The sequence below is a fragment of the Chlorocebus sabaeus genome, chromosome 14 (assembly GCF_047675955.1).
Source record: "Chlorocebus sabaeus isolate Y175 chromosome 14, mChlSab1.0.hap1, whole genome shotgun sequence".
Taxonomy (NCBI): domain Eukaryota; kingdom Metazoa; phylum Chordata; class Mammalia; order Primates; family Cercopithecidae; genus Chlorocebus; species Chlorocebus sabaeus.
In genome coordinates this window covers 100202085-100225004 of record NC_132917.1, presented here as the reverse complement: position 1 = coordinate 100225004, position 22920 = coordinate 100202085, and the positions used below count along the sequence as shown (strand labels likewise).

The window sequence follows — 22920 nt, the reverse complement described above, 5'->3', positions numbered from 1 at the left end:
CCTTCTTGGCTCTCAGAGTCTGAATGTTGGGAGGGTGCCAGAGGCCTGTGAGTAATTGGCGATTCTTTGTATATATATTTCTTAAAACGGGGAACGTCTTCATGCTGTGTAGTTAGTAAATATTTATTGAACAGATACATCGAATGACCATTATCGTATTACATAATATGTAATTTAGTGAAACATTGCTTTATTATTTTGCTTATTTTTACTCTAATTTTTTTTCTTGATTCTTTACAGAGTGGTAAAATAGAATTTTATTAATTATATATAGTTCCATAGTTATAGTTTTGTGGTGAATGCTCCAAATATCAAAGGTAATGTGGGGCATTGAGACACACAGATTTAAAATTTACCATTTTCAATTAGGTCCCTCAAAGTTCTGGAACCCTGGCTCCTGCCCAGAGTGATGTCCTACCATGTACAATGCTGTTGGCATCTCAACCACTGTGGAGCCACTTCAGGAGCATGGAATTGGTCAATTGGGAATTGGGTGGTAATAGGATGAGTACATTTTGTCTGTTTGTCACATAGCACTGTTTTGTGTAGTTCTTTTGTTTATATTCTTTGTCTTTGGGGGATGAACCCTGGCCAAACTGTGCCATGTATTAGGGGAAGAAAACCTCTTTTTGACAGCATATTCCTGCTCTGTGGTGGTTGTGATATCACCAGCATATGGCATGCTGGCATCTCTGCAAAGGGGCCAGAGGTATGAGTTTTATGAGAAAGCTTCAGATACAGATAAGAGCCAAACCTGGTCTTTTAATGACATGGTTGGCACATCTACTGTGTCATGTTTGCACTATTGAGACAGTTGTGACTTTATTTGGGGGGAAAACAAGCCTGTAAATTTTAATGCCTATCTTTAACCCCTATTGAGAATGGAGTTCAGTGGAAATTATAAATTAGTGGCATGGGGAGATACCAACATATTTGATAAATATTTGACTTTAAAAATTCCTAGAATAACTCCATTTGTGTTTTGTTCTCTCTCTAGGCAACTTGGCATTAAGAACGGAATGTTTTTTGGGCATGCTAAACAACTATGTCCCAATCTTCAAGCTGTCCCATACGATTTTCATGCATATAAGGAAGTCGCACGAACACTGTATGAAACATTGGCAAGGTACAGTGTATCAAACTGTCATTTTGTGTTTGTTTTCCTTCTCTTAGCTAATAGTAAAGATAGTTCAAGTTTTCTTTAGGATTGTTGGGATCACTTTTGTTAGACTTTTCTCTCTCAGGAATCTCTCCCTCAGCATCCCAGGTTGAGACCTTCTTTCTTTGAGCAGTTTCCAGGTAGCTCAATCTCAAAGGATAGTTTTGTATTGCCAAAATTGTTCATGTGCTTCCTTGGTTGATGTAAGATCTGATTATTCATTTACGTTACTTCTAGTCTGTGGTTCTGGTTTTCTTCCCATGGAGCCAAATAGATGAAGGATGGAATTTTTTAACCTGGTTATTCTCTTTTATTTCATTTTGATTATGGTTTTATTCAAACTTAGAACTGATGGGTTGATAACAAGTGGAGACACTTTAAAACCTTTATCTTCTTAAAAATCATTGGATATGCCAAGAGTTAGTTTTCATAAAAGTGGGTCTTTATTAATAGTTTCAAAATAGTTGATGAGTTGGCTTGAGAAAAGGTGATTAATGCTAAAAATATTTAAAATCGTAGATGTATTTAAAAATATTTTAAAATGTAGATATATTTTGTATTAACTCAGAACTGAAATTTGTTAAAAGTATAACCAGCCTATGTATGCTGTAAACCAGGGGTCAGCATAGTTTTCTGAAGGGAGCCAGATAAAGTTTCTGTCACTCAACAGAAGTGCTCCATTCTGCGTTGTGAATGGAAAGCAGCCATGGGAAATGTATATGAATTGGCTTTGTGTGGTTCCAGTAAAAATGCATTTACTGGATGTTAGGCCAAGGTTTGTCAACTCCTGGGCAGCATTAATGTTCCAAGAGATAGACTTCTTGCCTCTGTCTTCACCTCTGCCTCTTCCTTTTTATGCATTAATTTGAACACCAGTACTGCTAAGTACAGGTGACTGCTAGATGCTACTAGTCTCAGAAAGGAATATCTAATCCTTGCCCTTGTGGGAGCTTGCTTTAGTAGGAGAGAGAGAAAATATAAAGGAACTGATTGTTTCCTGGCATCAGTATATAGGAGGGAGTGCTGAATGTTAAGCCACTTATTATAGCTATCCTATTAACACAAAGAAAACACACTAATTAACTTTCCAGGTATGAGTTGGGTAACTAAATAAATAAATCCCAAATACAGAAATGTTGGTATTGTCAAGTGGAATGTGCTTTAAATCCTCTTTGAAAGGTGAAGTCAGTGGTAGCATCCAAATGAGGGCTGGATAGGGATGGGTGACTGAGGTGAGTACTGTGGTGCTCCTGTGTCCTGCGTGTTGAAGCCCTAGAGCAAACCATCAGCCTGTGCCTGAGGTTAGGAGGATGTGAGAGAGAGCTGTGACCATACTCCTACACAGTCACATGCACACGGTCCTGGTAGAAGGCTGGAGACAGTTTCAGTGGCATGTTTCTGTTCTCAGGGGAAAAATATCCAGTGTTGTTATTCTGCCACCCTTGGGAAGTCCTGTCTCAGCTTCATATTCTCCCTGCCTCAGGGCAACTTTCACTCTGAAGCAAAATACCTCATACCAGTCATACCCTTCTGTTCTTAAAAATGTCACAGTTTAAGCCTTAACAAAACATACCTATTTCTTTAATATAGGGAGATTATTTCTTAATAGAGATATTAATCTGATTGTAATCTGCCCATAGAAAGGTGTAGGTGAGAGATGAGGATTGCCCTCCTAGTGTACATTACCAAGTGGATTATGAAAGACATAGTTTTGATCCTTAGGCCTCTTAGGTTTCCTCCCATTTTCGGTCCGGTTCTATTTTTTGGTTTCCTTAGTCCTTATATTACTCTGGGGGCCACATAGGAACTCTTGTCTTCCTTTTTCTTTTCTCTAATTACAACAAATCCTTTTTGTGGATAGATCCTATGAGATGATTTTTTAAAATGTATTTCCAGATGCAGAGAGTGTAGATGCTATTCTGAGACAAGCAGTTAGGATGACTGGCCACTTTTTCCTTCTGTCTTCTAGGCCTGCTACAGTGAACGGAATTTAACTGATATTTTGTTTTAGGAGAGCGGGAATTACTTATTTGACTGATTTGTCTCATTTTTCTGTTCCTTAAAGGAGTCTCATAAACCATTAGATTAAATGTTTTGACAGTTCAAATTCACCCACCAGTTTTCAGCTTTTCAAAGGTTTATAGAAGTATTGTCAGTATAGAGAAACTGAAATAATAATTTATGCTGTATTTTTGTTTTTTTGTGTTTAAATTTTTTTTGTTGGTTATTTTACTCCTCAAACGTTTTCGTATCCTATATGCTGTATTTTGGTAGTTATTAAGGAGAAAGAGAACGCACTAATTAACTTTGTAGTTAAAAGTTGGGTGACTAAAATGGTACTTCAGCCAATTCATTTAAAATGCCTTGTGAGGAAATAGAAAAAAGATAGGGTAAGAAGCCTTTATTTTGCAACATTGGGTCTACCAGATGGTGGCTGTGGCTGTGATTCGTTGCCTTTGCTCTGTGTTGATAGCTACACTCATAACATTGAAGCTGTCAGCTGTGATGAAGCACTGGTGGACATCACCGAAATCCTTGCAGAGACCAAACTTACTCCTGATGAATTTGCAAATGCTGTTCGTATGGAAATCAAAGACCAGACGAAGTGTGCTGCCTCTGTTGGAATTGGTTAGTATCTAGCTTATCTTGTACTCAAAAGAGTTGCTTTAAGATTCTTGAATTTCAGTTAATTTTAAGGAGTTTTTGTTTTTATTAGCTTCCTCTCACTTGTAAAAGTTTTTAGCATTGCTTGCAATTGTGTGATTTACGAGATAAGTGTTGGAAATATAAGTAAGTGGTTGATAATCTTCACAATAATTAAGTTGGAATATTTCTTACTTGTTCTTAAAAGATTGGAAAGGTTTAATTCAACATTTGTAAACAATTTTTTTTCCCCCAAAAGTGAACGGAAGTTGTATTGAAAGCTAGGTGGTGGTATGGGTTGAGAGTTACATGTTAAGTCTGAGTCTTGTTACTCTCTCCACCTTAGCCTCCCAGCACATGGAGCTGTTCCTGTCTTCACTCAGTTCTAGAAGTCACCCTGACTCCGAGTGCTCTCAGTAACTATTCCGTCTCTTCTCCATCTGCATCGTGCCCTCTTTAAGCCTTGCATTTTGTTTCCACAGCTACTCCCAATACTTACCCTGCTTTTGTTGATTCTTCCAGCCGTGTCCTCTGGAACTCTCATACTTAAGCTTCCCCGAGTCACCTCTTCCTTTCTTAACCCACTCATTACCTTCTGGCAAGATACCCCTTTTCTTGCCATTCTGTTACTAGAGCCAGTTGGTCGCTGCCATACTCAGTATACCACAGGCTTGGAAGGTAAAGTTAACTTTGTCTTGGCTTGCCATTGTCACTTTCAACTATTATTCCTCCATCTTCATCCATAAACTCTTCTTCCTCCAAAGTTCCCTGTCTCCTTTGTACCCATGAAATTTACTGATGACTGAGTGGTGATGCAGAGAGGCTAATGCCATGGAAAGAAGAATTTGTTACTTCCGTTTCTCGAGAGGAGGGGGCATACCATGCTACACAGGACTACCGGGGAAGCACCAGGGTGGTTAGGAGACAGAAGCAGAAGGAGTAGTGGAACGAAAGCCTAGGCTCCAGAGCCTTTGTTAGCGTTTTTTGGTTTGTTTGTTTGTTTTCAGAAAGGCAAGGCAGGGCTGAGGAGACACTTTAGGAGTGGCTAGTTTGAGTAATTCTGGTGGGCTGTGGGCCATAGGGTGGTCCCTAGTTGCCTGGTAGCTGGCCCTGGGACAGTTTGGGGCAGGAGGTGGTTAGGTTAGGTGACAAGTGTGCTTCCATGTAAGAGGCTTACTGTCTTTAGGAATGAGCCAGCCCTGGGAGGGCAGTCTCCTCCCAGCCAGCAGGATTGTAAAGATTTCAAAACACCACAAGATACAGAAAAGTATGATTAATACATTCCCGGCATTCCTACAGCTACTGGCTAGCTTACCTTTTACCCCCTGATGTTGACCCACAGACGTTGGTAACATTTCAGTTAGGAATTCTGTATTCCATTGTCAGGCACCGTTTTATTTTTTTGTTTTTAATTGTCCTTAATTTTCATTTATAAGTGATCATATGAATCCATTCTTTTAAGTTCAAGCATATGTAATGCCAAAGTCCCACTTTATATTCCCACTCCTCAGTTCCTTTCCCTCCCTTGAACTCACTACTTGTATCATTTTGGTGTGACTTCCCAGAACTTGCCCTCTTCGTGAATCTCTGTATTTACTTTAGGAAAGTGCATAGTTTTTACATAAGTCTTCTGTAAAACCAACATATGTCCTCAATATTGGTCTTCTCTGTGTCTGGAGATTTTAGTATTCACAGAGAAGCCCACCTAGCGGCTGAGCTCTGCAGGTCCCTGCCCCTTCCTCAGGGCTTGGTGCCCTTTTCCTCCACCTCTTCTGTGGCCCCTGCCCACACTCAACACCGTGAACCTCACTGCCTGTCTCTGCGTTTTGAAGAGTCTTCTACCCTCAGTTCCTGCTGGTTCTTTGGGCTTTCTGGTTTCCCCAGTCCAGTAGCACTCTTGTATTCTCGTTTCCCTACAAGTCCTGGCTCCTGTGGTTGGGAACATGAACTACTCTTTGATCGTGACCTTCACTTCCTACAAACACCCACTGTTAAGATCAGGACTGCTCACGCCTGTAATCCCAGCACTTTGGGAGGCGGAGGCGGGTGGATCACGAGGTCAGGAGATCCAGACCATCCTGGCTAACACGGTGAAACCCTGTCTCTACTAAAAATATTAAAAAATTAGCGGGGCGAGGTGGCGGGCGCCTGTAGTCCCAGCTACTCGGGAGGCTGAGGCAGGGGAATGGCGTGAGCCCAGGAGGCAGAGCTTGCAGTGAGCCGAGATCGCGCCACTGCACTCCAGCCTGGGTGACAGAGAGAGACTCCGTCTCAAAAACAAAAGCAAAAAAAAATAAGATCAGGATTGCTTTCTCCATTCCTGCTTCTGGGTAGTTGCTGAAATGGCACTTGTGTCAGAGCAAAGAGAAGCCTCTGTCCAGGTACTCCGTTGGTTATGATCTAAAATACTTAGCAAAATTCTACACCTTATTTAAAATAATCAAAATTTATTTTCATTGTTTTTAGAAACCTGATAGATAACCTGTATGAAGAGATCTTTGTCGGGAAATTTAAGGAATAATTGTAACTATTTCTTGGATGACTTTTTTTTTTTTTTTTTTTAAAAACAGGTTCTAATATTCTCCTGGCTAGAATGGCAACTAGAAAAGCAAAACCAGATGGCCAGTACCACCTAAAACCAGAAGAAGTAGATGATTTTATCAGAGGTCAGCTAGTTACTAATCTACCAGGTAAATATAAATATTTTAACAATACTTTTATTACAGGCATTCTAAGTCCTTTTCATATCTATAATATAGAACTATGAGACCTCTTTTTGCCTAGACATGAATATTATAAAAATTTTTAAGTCTTACTGAGTGCCATGAAAAACAAAATTTGGAATTCTGCATTGAATATCCCCTCAAATGATTTGTCAGGACCCTAATGTTACATTTTTGTTTTGCTTCTAATGGGTTTTTACTTTAGGTATTTCTCAAGTAGCAAGATTCTAAGAAACAGTGTTAAAAGGGTGGTTGATGAAATTGACTTTGAGTCCTTTAAATAAACAATTATTGAAATAGTTTACTCCTGGGCCAAAGGTAAAAGTTTTGAGCATTGATTCTCCTATTTCATGCTGCAGGACTAGCGACATTTTTCTGGGTTTATTAAACAAGTAGTGTAGAAGTAAAGCAGCGTGTATGTGAGCTGTGTTAGGAAAAAGGAAACCTAAAGAAGGATTGTGTTTTCAGTTGACTCACTCATGGAAGAAAACCTTCCATCTTAACCTTTCTCACCTAAGGGGCAGGATGTTGAATTATTTCATATTTTTGTGTAGTTACCTATTTATTATAAAGTACCTGTGTCAGCTTTGTAAAGTCTTCATCTTCATTTATAGTGAAAGTTTTAAAATTCATTTGTTAAAAGTAGATTTAGTGGCATTTTTAGATGCCTATTTTTAAGCCTAATAAAAATGTCCGAACTAACTTAGAAGTTTCTGTTAACAGGCTATAAATATTAAATGACAGAAATGGGATTTTATGGTAGGTTAGTTTTAAAGCTTCCTGACCCCCTTAGTATATAACTTAAAATGATTTATTAGTGTCAGAAATGTGTAATATGACATTTTTGATGGTTAGTTTTACATTTAATTTGAGAATACTTTATAAAATCAAACTAGCAAATTATCTTAGTAGACAGCACAGTTTGAACAGTTTTAATAAGAAATCTTACTGCAGTTTTCTGTAAGAAGGAACTGGTATATTTAAAGCTGCATGTAAATTTTGAGTTTTAAGTTTATTACACTAGCCATCTCTATTAGTTTTCTAGGGGTGCCATAACAGAGTACCACAGACTGGGGGGCATAAACTACAGAAATGCGTTGTCTCACAGCTCTGGAGACTGGAAGTTCAAGATCAAGGTGTCAGCAGGGTTGGCTCCTTCTGAGGCCTCTCCTTGGCTTGTAGGTGACCCCCCTCTCCCTGTATCTTCACATGGCCTTCCCCATATGCATGTCTCCGTCGTGATCTCTTCTTTTGAGGATACCGGTCATGTTGGATTAGGCGCATCCATATGACCTTGTTTTATCTTAATTACCCCTTTAAAGATTCTGTGTCCAAATACAGTCACACTGTGGCTGGGCGCGGTGGCTCACACCTGTAATCCCAGCACTGTGGGAGGCCGAGGCGGGTGGATCACTTGAGGCCAGGAGCTCAAGACCAGCCTGGCCAACATGGTGAAACCCTGTCTCTACTAAAAATACAAAAAAATTAGCCAGGGGTAGGTGGCACATGCCTGTAGTCCCAGCTACTCGGGAGGCTGAGGCACAAGAGTCGCTTGAGCCTGAGAGGCAGAGGTTGCAGTGAGCCAAGATCGCACCACGGCACTCCAGCACTGGTGACAGAGTGAGACTATGTTGAAAAAACAACACACAACAACAACAAAAAAAAAACAAAAATACAGTCACATGGTAAAGTACTGGGGTTAGGATTTCAGCATATAATTTGGGAGAAGACACAATGTAGTCGAAAAACACCATCTTTAAATTGAATGCTTTTTGTAGTTTTCTTTGTGTTGTTGTTGTTGTTGTTTTTTAATAGGGACGTTTTAGCTACTTGACCTAGTAATCCTACCATTCACCTTCATTTGCTTCATGGCCAGAAAGACTTTATTTCTTGAAGGGCAAGTGTGAAGTTACATGTCCTGGCCAAGCTGAGGCACAGCCTTGAATTTCCTAAGGGATATTTGAAAGGGCAGCAGAGCTGGCCTTCTCTTCTTCAGAGCCACGGTCTGCATCGCTCAAGTGGTCCATGTGGTTTTCGTAAAATCCCCAAATCCTTAACCTGACTGTTACAGAGCATTTCAGGTCTGTAAAATATCTGCCTTCTCCATTGTTACTCCTGTCCTGAAGTGTGTTCCACAGATTATAAGCTGTTCCTTTAAAAAGGGGTTTCATACACGAGAGGGAACCTTCTGTGGTGGAGGGGTTTGTACAGTGAAAGACCTGAGAATTACTTTAGTAAAGAACCCTGTTTATCTTTGTTAAAGACTAGTAATTTCTGAAAGATATTTGGTGATAAATTTATAGTACCTATTTATAGCTTACGGAACATGCTTTGGGGAACTTGGTCCTGTAACCAATAACCAGGAGAAATTCAGTGGTAACTTGCCCTATCTCCAGCCTCTTTAGTCCCTTGTACCCATAAATGTTTAGCGACCACACACGTGCTGCGCACAGTAATACACAATTAGAATAGCTACATAAGAAGGAAATACACAATAATAAGTTTTTGCTTTAGGAGACTATGATCTGGTGACCTAATGAAAGAAAGGATGGACCCCAACAACTGTTACAGTTTGAAGAACCGTGTCTACTTTTTCTTTGGATCTTTGCAGGGCTTTTCACCCTTGCATGCACTCTTGAATGAAGGACCCTCTGCACCTCATTCAGCTTCTGCTGGGTTTGTGCATCCAGCATATGAGTTCCATCTCTGTCCCATTTTCACAGAACCACCATGATCACGTAGGTGTTCATAAAATCTGCACTAATACAGTAGCTACTTAGCCAAATGAAGCTAGTACAGTTAGAGTTAAAGTTGAATAAAACTAGCAGTTCAGTTCCCCACTTGCCCTAGCCACAGTTCAGGTGCTCAGTGGTCACATGGAGCAAGGTTCTCCTGGATTGGATAGCAGATGAGAACATTTCCATCATTGCAGAAAGTTCCGTTGAACAGCACTCATGTAGATGGTGAAAACTTTATTCTTGGACGTTTCCTCCTCTGTGTCTGTATTGGATAGCCAAGTTCCGGATGCCAAGGAGGGGACGTTGTTGCCACTTTTAACCTAGGGTAATAGTTCCCCTTCAAGGACAGACGCCAGGTCTTTGTCCCAGTTGCTTGACCAGGAACCTCCTTCACTCTTTCTTCTCTTCTTTGAGATTTGGTTCTAAAGGAGCGTGTTTTCCTTCACCTTTTCCTTAATAGGTAGCTGCACTGTTTGGGCCCGGATCCCCCCTTACTTTGTCCATAAAGTTGCCATCTTTCCCTTATAAAAACCTACTTAATTGACGCATTTAGTTAAAACTAGCAGCCTTCTTCAAGGTTTTGGTCCTGGCTCCAAGTTTAATCTTCCCACCCGCACTCAATAGGAGTTGGAGGTACACCACACCCCCTGCCTCCCTCCTCCCCCACCTCCAGTCCAGGCCGTTTCATTCCATCAGATGAGCTTGCATGGAGAAGAGCTGTGCTGCTTTCACAGAGGGACGTCCACTTAGATTAGACTGATGATGGTTAACTTGGTGATGTTTAATAGAGCCTTTCCTTTGCACCTGTAGTGCCTAATAATTTTGTTCTAGTATACTCAGGATACTCTAAAATTTTAAACTATGGGTTTCTCCCCACGCCCATCCACCCCAACACACATGCACACACTGACACAACCCAGGATGATGCTTGTCTCTTGCTGACCTTGCAAGTCCCTGAGAACAGATTGGTTCCCCAGAACTGTAAGGGAAAGATCATGGTCAGATTATGGGAGTGGGAAGTGGGGCAACAATGGGAGGGAAAAAAGAGAGAAAGTCTTCCCTGATGTTGAGAAGTCTTATGACAAAAAAGAAATACAAAAAGGGCAAATAGAAGAAAAAAGCCTTTCCTAAAAGCAAATAGCTGTGTAAAGTGTCTACCTTTGACCAACCAAGTGTGTAATTTGTCTATTCCCTTGTGTTTCTCCTCCCCATTTTGAAAAGCACTTAGGTTTCACTTAAAATTTTACCTTTTGGTGAATGATACTTCTCTGGAGGATTTTTTTTTTTTTTTTTTTTTGGTCAATTGTTAGCTTGAGGTCTTTGGTATTTACTTGCCTTTTGTTCTGACTTGGACTTCAAAATGGCACAGATGTGAACCAGCACCCTTAATGCCTTTCATCTCACTTCCATTAAGGAATAAAGTATCTGGGTTTAAACTTGTCGGACCCACATTGATGACTTCCTAACCTTGTGTTCCAGAGGTTTTCCTGGGAGAACTTGGACTAGATGGTGGTTCCTGCTACTGAAGACCACTCAGGAGGATAGGAGCTAGAATTAACAATAGTAACAATGAACAGAAGTTAGCAGACTTCACTCTGAGGTCTCTTGTCTAAAGACAGGGTCTTGCTCCGTCACCTAGGCTGGAATGAAATGGCAGGTTCATAGCTCACTATAGCCTCAAACTCTTGGGCTCAAGGGATCTTTCTAACTCAGCCTTCCAAGTAACTGGGACTACAGGAGTACACCACCACACCCAGCTAATTCTGTTTTCTATTTTATAGAGCCAGGGTCTCCCTCAGTTGCCCAGGTTGTCCTCAAACTCAGACTGTTGGCCTCAAGAAATCCTCCTGCCTTGGCCTCCCAAAGTATTGGGATTACAGGTGTGAGCCACCACACCCAGCCTGAGTTCTCTTTGGATAAGTTCCTACAGAAGACCAGAAACACAACGCTGTCTTTTCCTCATTAATGGAAAAGTTTTACTTGTTGGTGTGGAACCATTTTAGTAAGCATTATAGTTACCCTCGGTTACTCCAAACCTCTTTCCCAAATCTGTGTACCTCTTTAAAGCATTTAGGGCAAATTGAAGAAAACCAAGACTCCAACTTAGAGCAACAGAATCAATCAGTATCCTTTGGGTGGGGCTCAAACCTTGCAGAATAGGACATAGGGACTGCTGCCTGCTGACCCAGCTGTAGGAGAGTTAATATCTCTTCAGAGAGATCATCCTTTCGATTAAAAAAAAGTCTGTTTTCTACCCCACCACGAGTTGGTTTGGTTAGGATCCTTCATCCTCAGGTCAGTGGTATGTATGATAGCATGTAACACTTTTGGACTTGGGCCCATTTTGTGAATTCTTGTTCTGTTTTTCACTGAAAAAATACAGCTTACACCATTGTGAGATTTGGTGATGCCCGAAATCATAATAGAGTCCCTTACATTTCGTGAGTCGGCTAGTATGTCTGTAAGTCACACTATAGACTTGTTTAAATGACAGTTGATTCCTTAGTTGATTTTGTGAATAAGATAGGTATGTTGATATTATTCACTAATAAAGGACATTTTTGATAGCTTGAATTTATACGTATTTTAAAAGTTTCTTGTTCATCTGTGTGTGGAGTCCGAATTGAGAAGTAGAGTCTAGAAATACACCTACTAGCATGATTTTGCACCAAAAAATTCTTCAACCTGTGGATGCTTCAGTTACGTCACCTAAAGACTTTAAAGATTATTTTAAATTAGTTGTTTTGTGCATAAATGGTGGGTATTTTGTGTTAATAAACTTGTTATTAGTAGCTTAGTCTGCATACTTAAAGAACTATATATATTCCTTTTCCTAGGAGTTGGATGTTCAATGGAATCTAAGTTGGCATCTTTGGGAATTAAAACTTGTGGAGACTTGCAGTATATGACCATGGCAAAACTCCAAAAAGAATTTGGTCCCAAAACAGGTCAGATGCTTTATAGGTTCTGCCGTGGCTTGGATGATAGACCAGTTCGAACTGAAAAGGAAAGAAAATCTGTGTCAGCTGAAATCAACTATGGAATAAGGTTTACCCAGGTACTGATCACTGAACAGATTTTACCGTCTGTTGTTCCTTTACATTTTACATAGTCCTACCTCTCCAGCTAAACCGTAAGACCCTTGATGCTTGAAATTAAGTCTTAAAACTGTTGTATCCCCAGAGCCTCAAGAAGGCCTTTTAAGGCAGTGTGTGGTAAGGTATAGCCCCAGATAAGGCTGAGACTGAGGAAACTTAGCTCTTGAGGAAATATACTAAAAGATTATGCCTTGGGGGCCAGTTATTAGAGAACTTGAGATTATAATCTAATTTACAGTGGAACAATAACAAAGATGAGAAAAATTGGAAATACTTTTTAAGCTGTAGTTAAATTAAGTTTCAACAAGCCCCTCCTTATGCAGGCTTTTGGAAAGCTGCAGCACAGATGAGTGGTTTCCATTTTCCTTCAGATTATGGATTTGGGTATGTCTTGTCTTTCTGAGATGGAGTCTCGCTCTGTTGCCGTGCGTGGAGTGTAATGGCGCAGTCTTGGCTCACTGCAACCTCTGTTTCTCGGATTTAAGAGATTCTCCTGCCTCAGCCTCCCAAGTAGCTGGGTTTACAGGCACCTGCCACCACGCCTGACTAATTTTTTGTATTTTTAGTAGAGACGGGGTTTTGTCATGTTGGTCAGGCTGGTCTCAAACTCCTGACCTCGTGATCCGCCCGCCTCAGCCTCCCAAAGTGCTGGGATTACAGGCATGAGCCACTGCACCCGGCTGGATATGTCTTGAATTTGTATGTACGAACACCACCATATCCTAAGGATTTGAAATGTGATGAGTTAATTGCCCTCTCTGCCTACACTGTGGACCTCAGAAGTTTGTTTCCTTAGGCATGGACATGGATGATGTTTGGGCTATAAGCACAGTGTTGGAACACATTTTATTAGCAGAACTTACTAACATAATTACAAAAAAAATTCAACAAGTCAATGATGGCATAGAAAAGAAAGAAAGGGGCCCGACACGGTGGCTTACGCCTGTAATCCCATCACTTTGGGAGGCCGAGGTGGGCCAATCATCTGAGGTCAGGAGTTGGAGACCAGCCTGGCCAGCATGGTGAAACCCCATCTCTACTAAAAATACAAAAAAGTTAGCCAGCCATAGTGGCAGGCGCCTGTAATCCCAGCTACTCAGGAGGCTGAGGCAAGAGAATCGCTTGAACCTGGGAGGCAGAGGTTGCAGTGAGCCAAGATCATGCTATTGCACTCCAGGCTGGGGGACAAGAGCAACACTTTGTCTCAAAAAAAAAAAAAAAAAAAAAAGGAAAAATATCTTTTAAAAGTACTCATTTCATTCACTTTGTTGGGAAGGTGGGTATTTTTATTTAATAGTGAGGGTATACCAAACGGTTTTTGTTGTTGAAGTTTTAGTATTTTGAGACAGAGTCTCCCTCTGTCGCCCAGGCTGGAGTGCAGTGGCGTGATCTCAGCTCACTGCAACCTCTGTCTCCTGGGTTCAAGCAATTCTCCTACCTCAGCCTTCTGAGTGGCTGGGATTACAGGCGCCCGCCACCACGCCCAGCTAATTTTTGCATTTTTAATAGAGACAGGGTTTTACCACGTTGGCCAGGCTGATCTCAAACTCCTGACCTCAGGTGATCCACCAGCCTCGGCCTCTCAAAGTGCTTGGATTACAGGCGTGAGCCACCGCACCTGGCCACGTTTCTTTTTAATAGATGCTGAGCATGATAATGAGTAACCAACATGTTTAATATTCAGAGTTAAAATACTTGAGAACAATTATTAGGTATATAGGAAAATGGAATGGAAGTTTCTCCATGTTTGTCTTTCCGTAGCCAAAAGAGGCAGAAGCTTTTCTTCTGAGTCTTTCAGAAGAAATTCAAAGAAGACTAGAAGCCACCGGCATGAAGGGTAAACGTCTGACTCTCAAAATCATGGTGCGGAAGGCTGGGGCTCCTGTAGAAACTGCAAAGTTTGGAGGCCATGGAATTTGTGATAACGTTGCCAGGTAAGCTCACCTCAAAAATGATATTGGTAATTATATTTCAGTACAAATTGTGTAAGTAATAGAAAATGAAGAAAACCAAGGAGGAGTTTGAATAAAGACCTGTAAGCCCATGTTATCTGGTATTCTGTAGAAGCAGGCATCAGCCTAAGGCATTCAGCTTAGGTTAATACACTTGGTTTCAGCCAGGCCCACACACAGGAGGTTGGTTTGACAGCATTCCAGACCTTGGCAGCCTTTGCTTGGCATCTTTGGGCTGTTAACTTTACTGCATGGACAGAAAGAAAGGGCAAGGCTGCAGAACAAAGGGACTGCTATAATTTTTGGACTTGGTGAAACTTTTTTCCTGAGGGAAATTTCAGTGTAGTTCTTAAAAACAGTGATACAGACCAGGTGTGGTGGCTCATGCCTGTAATCCCAGCACTTTGGGAGGCCAAGGCAGCTGGATTACTTGAGGCCAGGAGTTTGAGACCAGCCTGGCCAACATGGTGAAACTCCATTTCCATTAAAAGTACAAAAATTAGCCGGACATGGTGGCGTTTGGCTGTAGTCCCAGCTACTCAGGAGGCTGGGGCAGGAGGATCGCTTGAACCCAGGAGGCAGAGGTTGCAGTGAGCCAAGATTGTGCCAATGCACTCTAGCCTGGGCAACAGAGTGAGATTTTGTCTCAAAAAAAACGATACACAAAGGCAGACTAATAGTAGCTAGAAAAATGCTGGTGAAGGAGAGCAACTTCATTTACATAGGTGTATAAATGTAATTGGTAAAAAGATGAGTGAATCACTGTAATGTCTGAAAACTGGTGAAAGCATTTAAAAACCTGGTTTTTTTTGTTTTTGTTTCTGTTGAGATGGAGTCTGACTCTGTCACCCAGGCCTGAGGGCAGTGGCGCGATCTGAGCTCACTGCAACTTCCGCCTCCTGGGTTCAAGCGATCCTCCTGTCTCAGCCTCTTGGGTAGCTGGGATTACGGGGCATGCCACCATGCCCAGCGAATTTTTGTATTTTCAGTAGAGATAGGGTTTCACTATGTTGGCAAGGCTGATCTTCAACTCCTGACTTCAAATGATCCGCCCACCTCAGCCTTCCATAGTGTTCGGATTACAGGCGTGAGCCAATGTGCCTGGCCTGAAACCCTCGTTTTTTATGTCAGGACCAACTACTTAATATTAAACTTCATGTAAGATTTGTGACCAATATGAAGATACGTGGTTTTATGTGTCATTTTGTTATACTGTATGTCATCTGTGAAACCAACGTTTTGAGGCTTTTGACACTTTTGAAAGCTACTTATAAGGAACTATGAAGTACAGTTTCATTGAAGATTAGCTCATGCCAACCATACATGGTGCATTCATGTATATGATGATATTGCTAAGTCATGAGATGACGGCTCTTAAACAGAGGAACTCCCAAGTTACCGTGAAAGCAGGAATTACAAATTACAATTAGACAACATGATTTATGAAATACATTTTTTATCAGTTGGTTATCTTGAATTATATTTACTGAAGTGTTACGATATATACATGTATCTCAAATAGTAAATAGTGGTCATTTATTTATTTAAAAACTTATTTATGTAGAGATAGGATCTTGCCCTGTTGCCCAGGCTGGCCTTGAACAATTCTTTTGCCTTGACCTCCCAACGTTTTGGGATTACAGGTGTAAGCCACTGTGCCCAGTTTTTAGTGGTCATTTCTATAAGCAGATGAAGTAATGCGATTGTCTTCTTAAACATTTCTATGGGAAAATCAGATTCAATTTATAGTATTTTTTTTCTGGGACTATTTCTTGTTTAAAGGCCTGGAACTTCATTTGTTCATTATACATGGAAAGGATCATCCAAAACACGAAATAACTTTACTTTGGAAAGAGAACTGGTAGTAATTTGTAATCTGTTACTGAGTGAGTAATTCTGTTTGTAATGGGACACCCTGCTCATGCCAGAGAAGCTCAAACGGCTCTGAAGGAAATGGTGGGTGAGGTCATCACATCTTTGGGACCAAGTAATGCTGATGGATCATTTGGTCCTCTCTCAAGAGTTCTTAAAGATCTAAGAATTGTTTATTGGCTTTACTGTAAACACAATGAAAGGAGAGTCAGGAAACAACATACCGAGAATTCATCTTTCTCTTCTGAATATTTGCTGTACCTCAGCATACATAATCTTGGAACCTAAAACTTCTCTTGGAATCAAGAACATTGTGTTTACCATTCATTTGTGCTTTAGCTGGAAAATATGTATTCATTTGTGCATGTGTTAGCTAAAATATACCTTTTTCTAAATTTCTCAACTGATTTTTAGTTGACCCAGGTATCCATTATCGTTTTTACCTTGAAGTTCCAGTGTTCCATAATTTTTCTTTCCCCTTCTTTGCCAATGTAACTAATTTGGTATTTCTGGCTTCCTTGAAGGGGGACTATGGCATTCACTTTTATAATCTTCTTTGTAACTGTTTACAACTTTTCTATAACTCTTTTAAACCATTCCATACTACTTTAGTACTAGTGAATACATATGGAATGAAGCTTTTGTTTTATAATTCTATCACTTACAGGACTGTAACTCTTGACCAGGCAACAGATAATGCAAAAATAATTGGAAAGGCGATGCTAAACATGTTTCATACAATGAAACTAAATATATCAGACATGAGAGGGGTAAGTGTATAGTAACATTGTAAATTCTGACTTTCTGTAATTTTTGTGTCATTTGAGGCTTGCTCTCAGAATGGTTATTGCTGGCATATAGGGACTTTACATGTAGGTCTTTAGCTGCTTTGTGATACAAGGAAAAGAGAAACAAAAATTCTTGACTTTCTTCATTTTGATCTTCTTCATTTTAGAATAATTTTCTCAGATTCTTACTGTACTTTTCCAAGGTATCCCTAATCAGGGGCTAATATACATGTCCTCCCTGTTCTTGTTTCCTAGAAGTAATGATATGACTGTGAGGAGTATGAATACATAAATTTTGTACCTTTAAGTTCCTTTTTAATCAGAAACATACTCTGCTGTCTGCCATATGATGACCTAGAAGGGAGTGAAACCACAGGCACATCAAGATGCCTTTGAAACAGGCAAGAGGCATCAAAATGTCAAAACCATAGTTTTTTTTGTGGGTTTTTTTTTTATTTTTTATTTTTGAGACGGAGTTTTTGCCCTGTTGCCCAGGCTGGAGTACAGTGGCGTGATCTCGGCTCACTGCAACCTCCACCTCCTGGGTTCAAGCAGTTCTCCTTCCTCAGTCTCCCGAGTAGCTGTGGGTACAGGTACCCGCTACCACGCCCTTTTGTATTTTTAGAGACGAGGTTTCACCATGTTGGCCAGGCTGGTCTCAAACTCCTGACCTCAGGTGATCCACCCGCTTCGGCCTCTCAAAGTGCTGGGATTACAGGCATGATCCACCGTGTCTGGCCCCCATCGCTACTAAAAATACAAAAATTAGCCGGGTGTTGTGGTACATGCGTTATAGTCCCATCTACTCAGGAGGCTGAAGCAGGAGAATCACTTGAACCCAAGAGACAGAGCTTGCATGAGCCAAGATCATGCCATTGCACTCCAGCCTGGGTGACACAATGAGGCTGTGTCTCAAAAGAGGAAAAAAAAAAAGAACCTTTGTAGGTTTAGTTTATTGTGTGCATGTGTAAGTTAAGGGTTGTTCTGGCTTGATTGTGGACTTTGTTGAAGGATTAGTCACTAAGCCAGCCGTAATTGTAATTTCTCCCTGAAATACTGTTACAGTGGCACTTTATGGAGGGGTCTGCAGTGTGCCTGCTCTTCACCAGTCCCACCAGTATTTTTTGAGAAGTATTTCATTTTAAAAAGATAAAAATAGTTAAGTTTCCAAGTAGCCTGTCCTCTCTTTAATTTTTTTTATCCTAATTTAAAACCTTAGTTGACCAGAACATCAGTGAAATACAGTATTCCACTTGTTTAGATTTTCTGATTTTAAAGACGTTTTGGTATATTTTGGGAGAATTGGATACTCTGAAGTTTGAGATGAATGACCACTCACTAGCTAGTCTAGAAATTGTTTTTGTAATAAGTCATATAGAATGCTGTTGTTTGAATACTTTCATTTACCTTTATTCTAGAAACAGGATTTAGGAGGTAGTGAAAAGGATTTGCCGAGGATTTTGCTTAGCTGAATTCATATTTTACTTTAGTTTTCCTGGAAGCATACTCTTTATTCTGGGTTCTAGGTTGGGATTCACGTGAATCAGTTGGTTCCAACTAATCTGAACCCTTCCACATGTCCCAGTCGCCCATCAGTTCAGTCGAGCCACTTTCCTGGTGGGTCATACTCTGTCCGTGATATCTTCCAAGTTCAGAAAGCTAAGAAATCCACAGAAGAGGAGCACAAAGAAGGTTGGTGGTCATCAGTGGGGTTCTCATTTAGGTGCTGCTTTTGTCCTTGGAAAGACGGCAGTTGGTTTTAAACTTGACACAGCTTTATGTGATTTTAAAAAATTATATTCTTCATTATGATGTATCAATAATAAAGTTTTTTATTTGTAATGGACAGAGGAAATCAGGGATTAAAGGCCCTGCCCGATGATCCGAAGAGGCTATTTTATGTATTTTCTCTTCGTAGTATTTCGGACTGCTGTGGATCTGGAAATACCATCTGCTTCTAGAACTTGCACTTTGCCACCTTTTCCCACACATCTGCCGACCAGTCCTGATACTAACAAGGCCGAGTCTTCAGGGAAATGGAATGGTCTGCATTCTCCTGTCAGTGTGCAGTCAAGACTTAACCTGAGTATAGAGGTCCCGTCACCTTCCCAGGTACATTTTTATAGTCCTAAATATAAGTACATTTTATACTCTTAAATATAAATTTACAAATGAAAATGACATTTTTATTTCTTCATCCATTTAACCAAGAAAGGGAGAATGGGACACTTGTTCGGGTAGATCATGATGTTGGATTCTAAATAAGCAATAATTGGGTTGAATGAAAGTGCTTTTGCAAAGATTTGCCACTCTTGCAAGTTGTAAAGCATAGCTGAAAGGCAGTCCTCCCGTGCACTGCCATTGTCTGTGACAGTGGTCATCGTGTAGACTTACTGTATTCAGCAAGGCAGCTTTGGTGATTAGTGGTGAAGTAAAGGCCTTATGTCGAAGGGCTTTTGCAGTATTTGCGAACAGGTCTCTGGAGTTTTGGATGGTTTAATTCAGCTTGTGTGGGCCGTACATGAGATATGCTGCTGGCATCCCTTGGTCCTTGAAAGTAAGGAAGCACCTGAAGCTATATTGGGCAAGTTCATTTGTGCCCCCGCTCCCCCTGCATGGAAGGAGGCAGGAGGTGTTACATACTGGCTGTAAAACTAGGGGAAGGGGCAATGCTGATATGCTTGTATGGTGACAGATACCCACAATTAGTTCCTCACTCCTGGCAGGTAAGATTGGCCTACCCAAGTTGACGGGATTGCGTGTTTCCAAAGGGCCAGATGTGCATGGACAAGTGGAGGGAGGCCCTGGTCAAAGGAACAGTGGGCTCTGTCCTGCAAGTTAGAGAATATTCAGCTTCTAGAAACCCTTTCTTCCAGTGTGCTGCTCTCAGAGTAGAATTACCTGTAGTTTTGGGCAGTCTCTCATCTGAGAGGTGAACTTTTGACTCAGGACTGTTAACCTATCCAGAATTTTAACATGTGCCTCAGGCCTTCACCCCTCCCCAGGGGTGGGATCTAATTTGAGCTTCACCAAGGTATCCATATCTGTTGGCCCCAATTGCAGGACATTCTGTGAGTATATTTGGACTTACCTGGTCATGTGGTAGTGGCCAGTAGTAGATACACTTTTCTCCAGACTACACATACTTCAGGCTTCAATGACAAAAGGCCAAGACGTTCCAAAAATGTGCTGATTTGGGGGTGGCTTTCCTAGCTTGATGGTCTGTCTGTACCTTACATTGATTATCCAGTGTTCAAATTGAAATGGAAAGTGGCATGTTAACTCCCAAACACCTCATCTCTGAGCATGCTTTAATAAACTTCAAACTCATGTTTGGCATTTTATAGCTGGACCAGTCTGTTTTAGAAGCACTTCCACCTGATCTCCGGGAACAAGTAGAGCAAGTCTGTGCTATCCAGCAAGCAGAGGCACATGGCGACAAAAGGAAGGAACCAGTGAATGGCTGTAACACAGGAATTTTGCCACAACCAGTTGGGACAGTCTTGTTGCAAATACCAGAACCTCAAGAATCGAACAGTGACACAGGAATAAATGTAATAGCCCTTCCAGCATTTTCACAGGTAAGTTAAATATGGGGAACCCTCTGCTGTAGTTTCAGTATTCTCACCCCCCTGCTCCAGCTCAGGACCTGTCTCACTTCCCTTTCTCCCGTATCTGACACCACTTCCACTGGGGAGGGGAGGGGAGGGAAGAGTGGGCTTGTCTCCATCTCCTGCATCTGCAGGATGTAGACACTCAGAGCAGCCTCCCACTGAAGCCAGCAGAGGGAAGAGACGGGGGAGGGCACGATAAGACAGAAGCACATTGATCTGACGCAAACAGATCAGTGGCCACACTTGAATACGGCAGAGTGGAGATGTGTAATCCTACGTGGGGGCAGCAACAACCCGAGTTCCTGTTTTAATGTTTTGCTTCCCATTTTCTACTAGTGCATTTTGCCCAGGTTGCTCTGCTGTTGTAGTGGTTTTTTTTAAGTTAGTACTCTTAATTCCTTGTTCTTGCTCTAACCATTTTGAAGATTTAATCAGCTTTGATATTACAGAACTGTTAAGAATTCGTACAGATCAGAAAAGTAAGATTTGAAAACAAAATCTATTTTGTGAAAAAAGATAAACCAGCCACCATCTAGAAGGGAGTTCAGGTTTGACTTTGACCTTGTCTTTTCCACTAGGTGGACCCTGAGGTATTTGCTGCCCTACCTGCTGAACTTCAAAGGGAGCTGAAAGCAGCATATGATCAAAGACAAAGGCAGGGCGAGAACAGCAGCCACCAGCAGTCAGCTGGCGCATCTGGTGAGCCTTGGAAGTGGCATGTAACAGAAATGAAGATAAAAGAGTAATGGAGTCACTGTTGTCTAATTATTGCAGTATATAATGGCCAAAGTCTAAGCTGTTCGTTGCATTAAGAGCTCTTCATATTGGGATAATATCTGAAGTATACAGTATGAGTAAATATCATCATATTTTAGTTGGATTTGTGTCTGTACTTTCAGGATTTAAACACACCACTTTTTACTCTTTTAAAAAAGTTGGGATAGGACATTACCAGAAGTGTCTTGAATACTTGTTCAGCTAGTTGTCCTTTGAGATGAATAAATCAAAGGATGTGGGTTCAAAATGCATCACAAACAGCAAACCCACATTTATTACTACCCATCATAGATGAGCAACATGCCAAAGGCCGAATTAGTAAGTGACAAAGCAAAGAGAGAATTGGAGAGCCTGCACTTTTGGCGATTGCCCTTCACTGCCTCTCACCTGGGGCAGGAGGGGAGGTGTAGGCTAGGGAGCCTGTTGTATTCGGGAGGAGAAAAGAGAACCCAACCTACTATCATCCAGACTATCTGTACTATCAATTTGTTGAGGATCTTGTATCTATCTTCTCTTAGTGCCAAAGAATCCTTTACTTCATCTAAAGGCAGCAGTGAAAGAAAAGAAAAGAAACAAGAAAAAACCCATCGGTTCCCCAAAAAGGATTCAGAGTCCTTTGAAAAACAAGCTGCCAAACAGTCCTGCAAAAACTCTGCCAGGGGCCTGTGGCAGTCCCCAGAAGTTAATTGATGGGTTTCTAAAACATGAAGGAACTCCTGCAGAGAAACCCCTGGTAATTCTTTAACTTTGACCTTTATGAGATCTTAATGTACCCGGATGATGTGTGAATATAGCGATTTTATCCTTTGTTTTCTTAACAGGAAGAACTCTCTGCTTCTACTTCAGGTGTGCCAGGCCTTTCTAGTTTGCAGTCTGACCCAGCTGGCTGTGTGAGACCTCCAGCACCCAATCTAGCTGGAGCTGTTGAATTCAATGATGTGAAGACCTTGCTCAGAGAATGGATAACTACAATTTCAGGTTGGCTTGGCCTGTGTTAGATGGCCCAAGGCTGAGATGTAGTCGTCTCATGATTTGAGAACATAAACAGACTAAACTATGTAGATTTAACCCATTTCTCTAACTCTAATAAGCTTAAAGCAGCTACCCCAATATCTTTTAAATTCTGGGGCTTGCTTTGACAAGTAACAAAGCCCATTCCTTTGATAGCTGTTAGCGGCGTACTTGTAGAAATGCAGTTTTCCTTTATCCGTGTAGATTTCTGACTTTCTCCTTCAAAAAGATATACTGGTCCTCATTTGAAGTTTTTCCCCTTCCTAGATCCAATGGAAGAAGACATTCTCCAAGTTGTGAAATATTGTACTGATCTAATAGAAGAAAAAGATTTGGAAAAACTGGATCTAGTTATAAAATATATGAAAAGGTAGTAATTCATCACTTTTATCAAATGGGAAAAAATGGCATGTCACAATGGCTAATTGAGGATGTACTGAGAAGTTTTAAACTTTCTGGGAAACTGTCCTCATTAGGGTTAATGAAAAAGTGATATCCATTATTTTGTCATGTTGACTAAGTAGTAAATAAGGTTCCAAGTGTGT

General features: G+C 41.0%; 1 protein-coding gene across 15 annotated transcripts in view; it reads left to right on the top strand.

Annotated features, from left to right (window-relative positions):
* The window catches only part of REV1 (REV1 DNA directed polymerase), a 90147-nt gene that overhangs the window by 65655 nt on the left and 1572 nt on the right, over positions 1–22920 (top strand). For 8 of the 15 annotated variants that reach the window (XR_500302.3, XM_008008166.3, XM_008008167.3 and 5 more), the window contains 14 exons: positions 370–477; positions 998–1126; positions 3633–3787; positions 6373–6492; positions 12101–12321; positions 14123–14295; positions 16853–16955; positions 18500–18665; positions 18892–19085; positions 20321–20554; positions 21166–21286; positions 21883–22097; positions 22186–22342; positions 22643–22745. Coding sequence is in view for 14 of the 15 variants with exons in the window: in XM_008008166.3 (XP_008006357.3) it covers positions 370–477; positions 998–1126; positions 3633–3787; positions 6373–6492; positions 12101–12321; positions 14123–14295; positions 16853–16955; positions 18500–18665; positions 18892–19085; positions 20321–20554; positions 21166–21286; positions 21883–22097; positions 22186–22342; positions 22643–22745 (2199 nt within the window). In the remaining variant the exon portion in view is untranslated. Of the gene's footprint in view, positions 1–369; positions 497–997; positions 1127–3632; positions 3788–6372; positions 6493–12100; positions 12322–14122; positions 14296–16852; positions 16956–18499; positions 18666–18891; positions 19086–20320; positions 20555–21165; positions 21287–21882; positions 22098–22185; positions 22343–22642; positions 22746–22920 lie in introns of all 15 variants that reach the window. The other 7 variants (XM_008008174.3, XM_008008173.3, XM_038004205.2 and 4 more) reach the window with 2 other exon arrangements.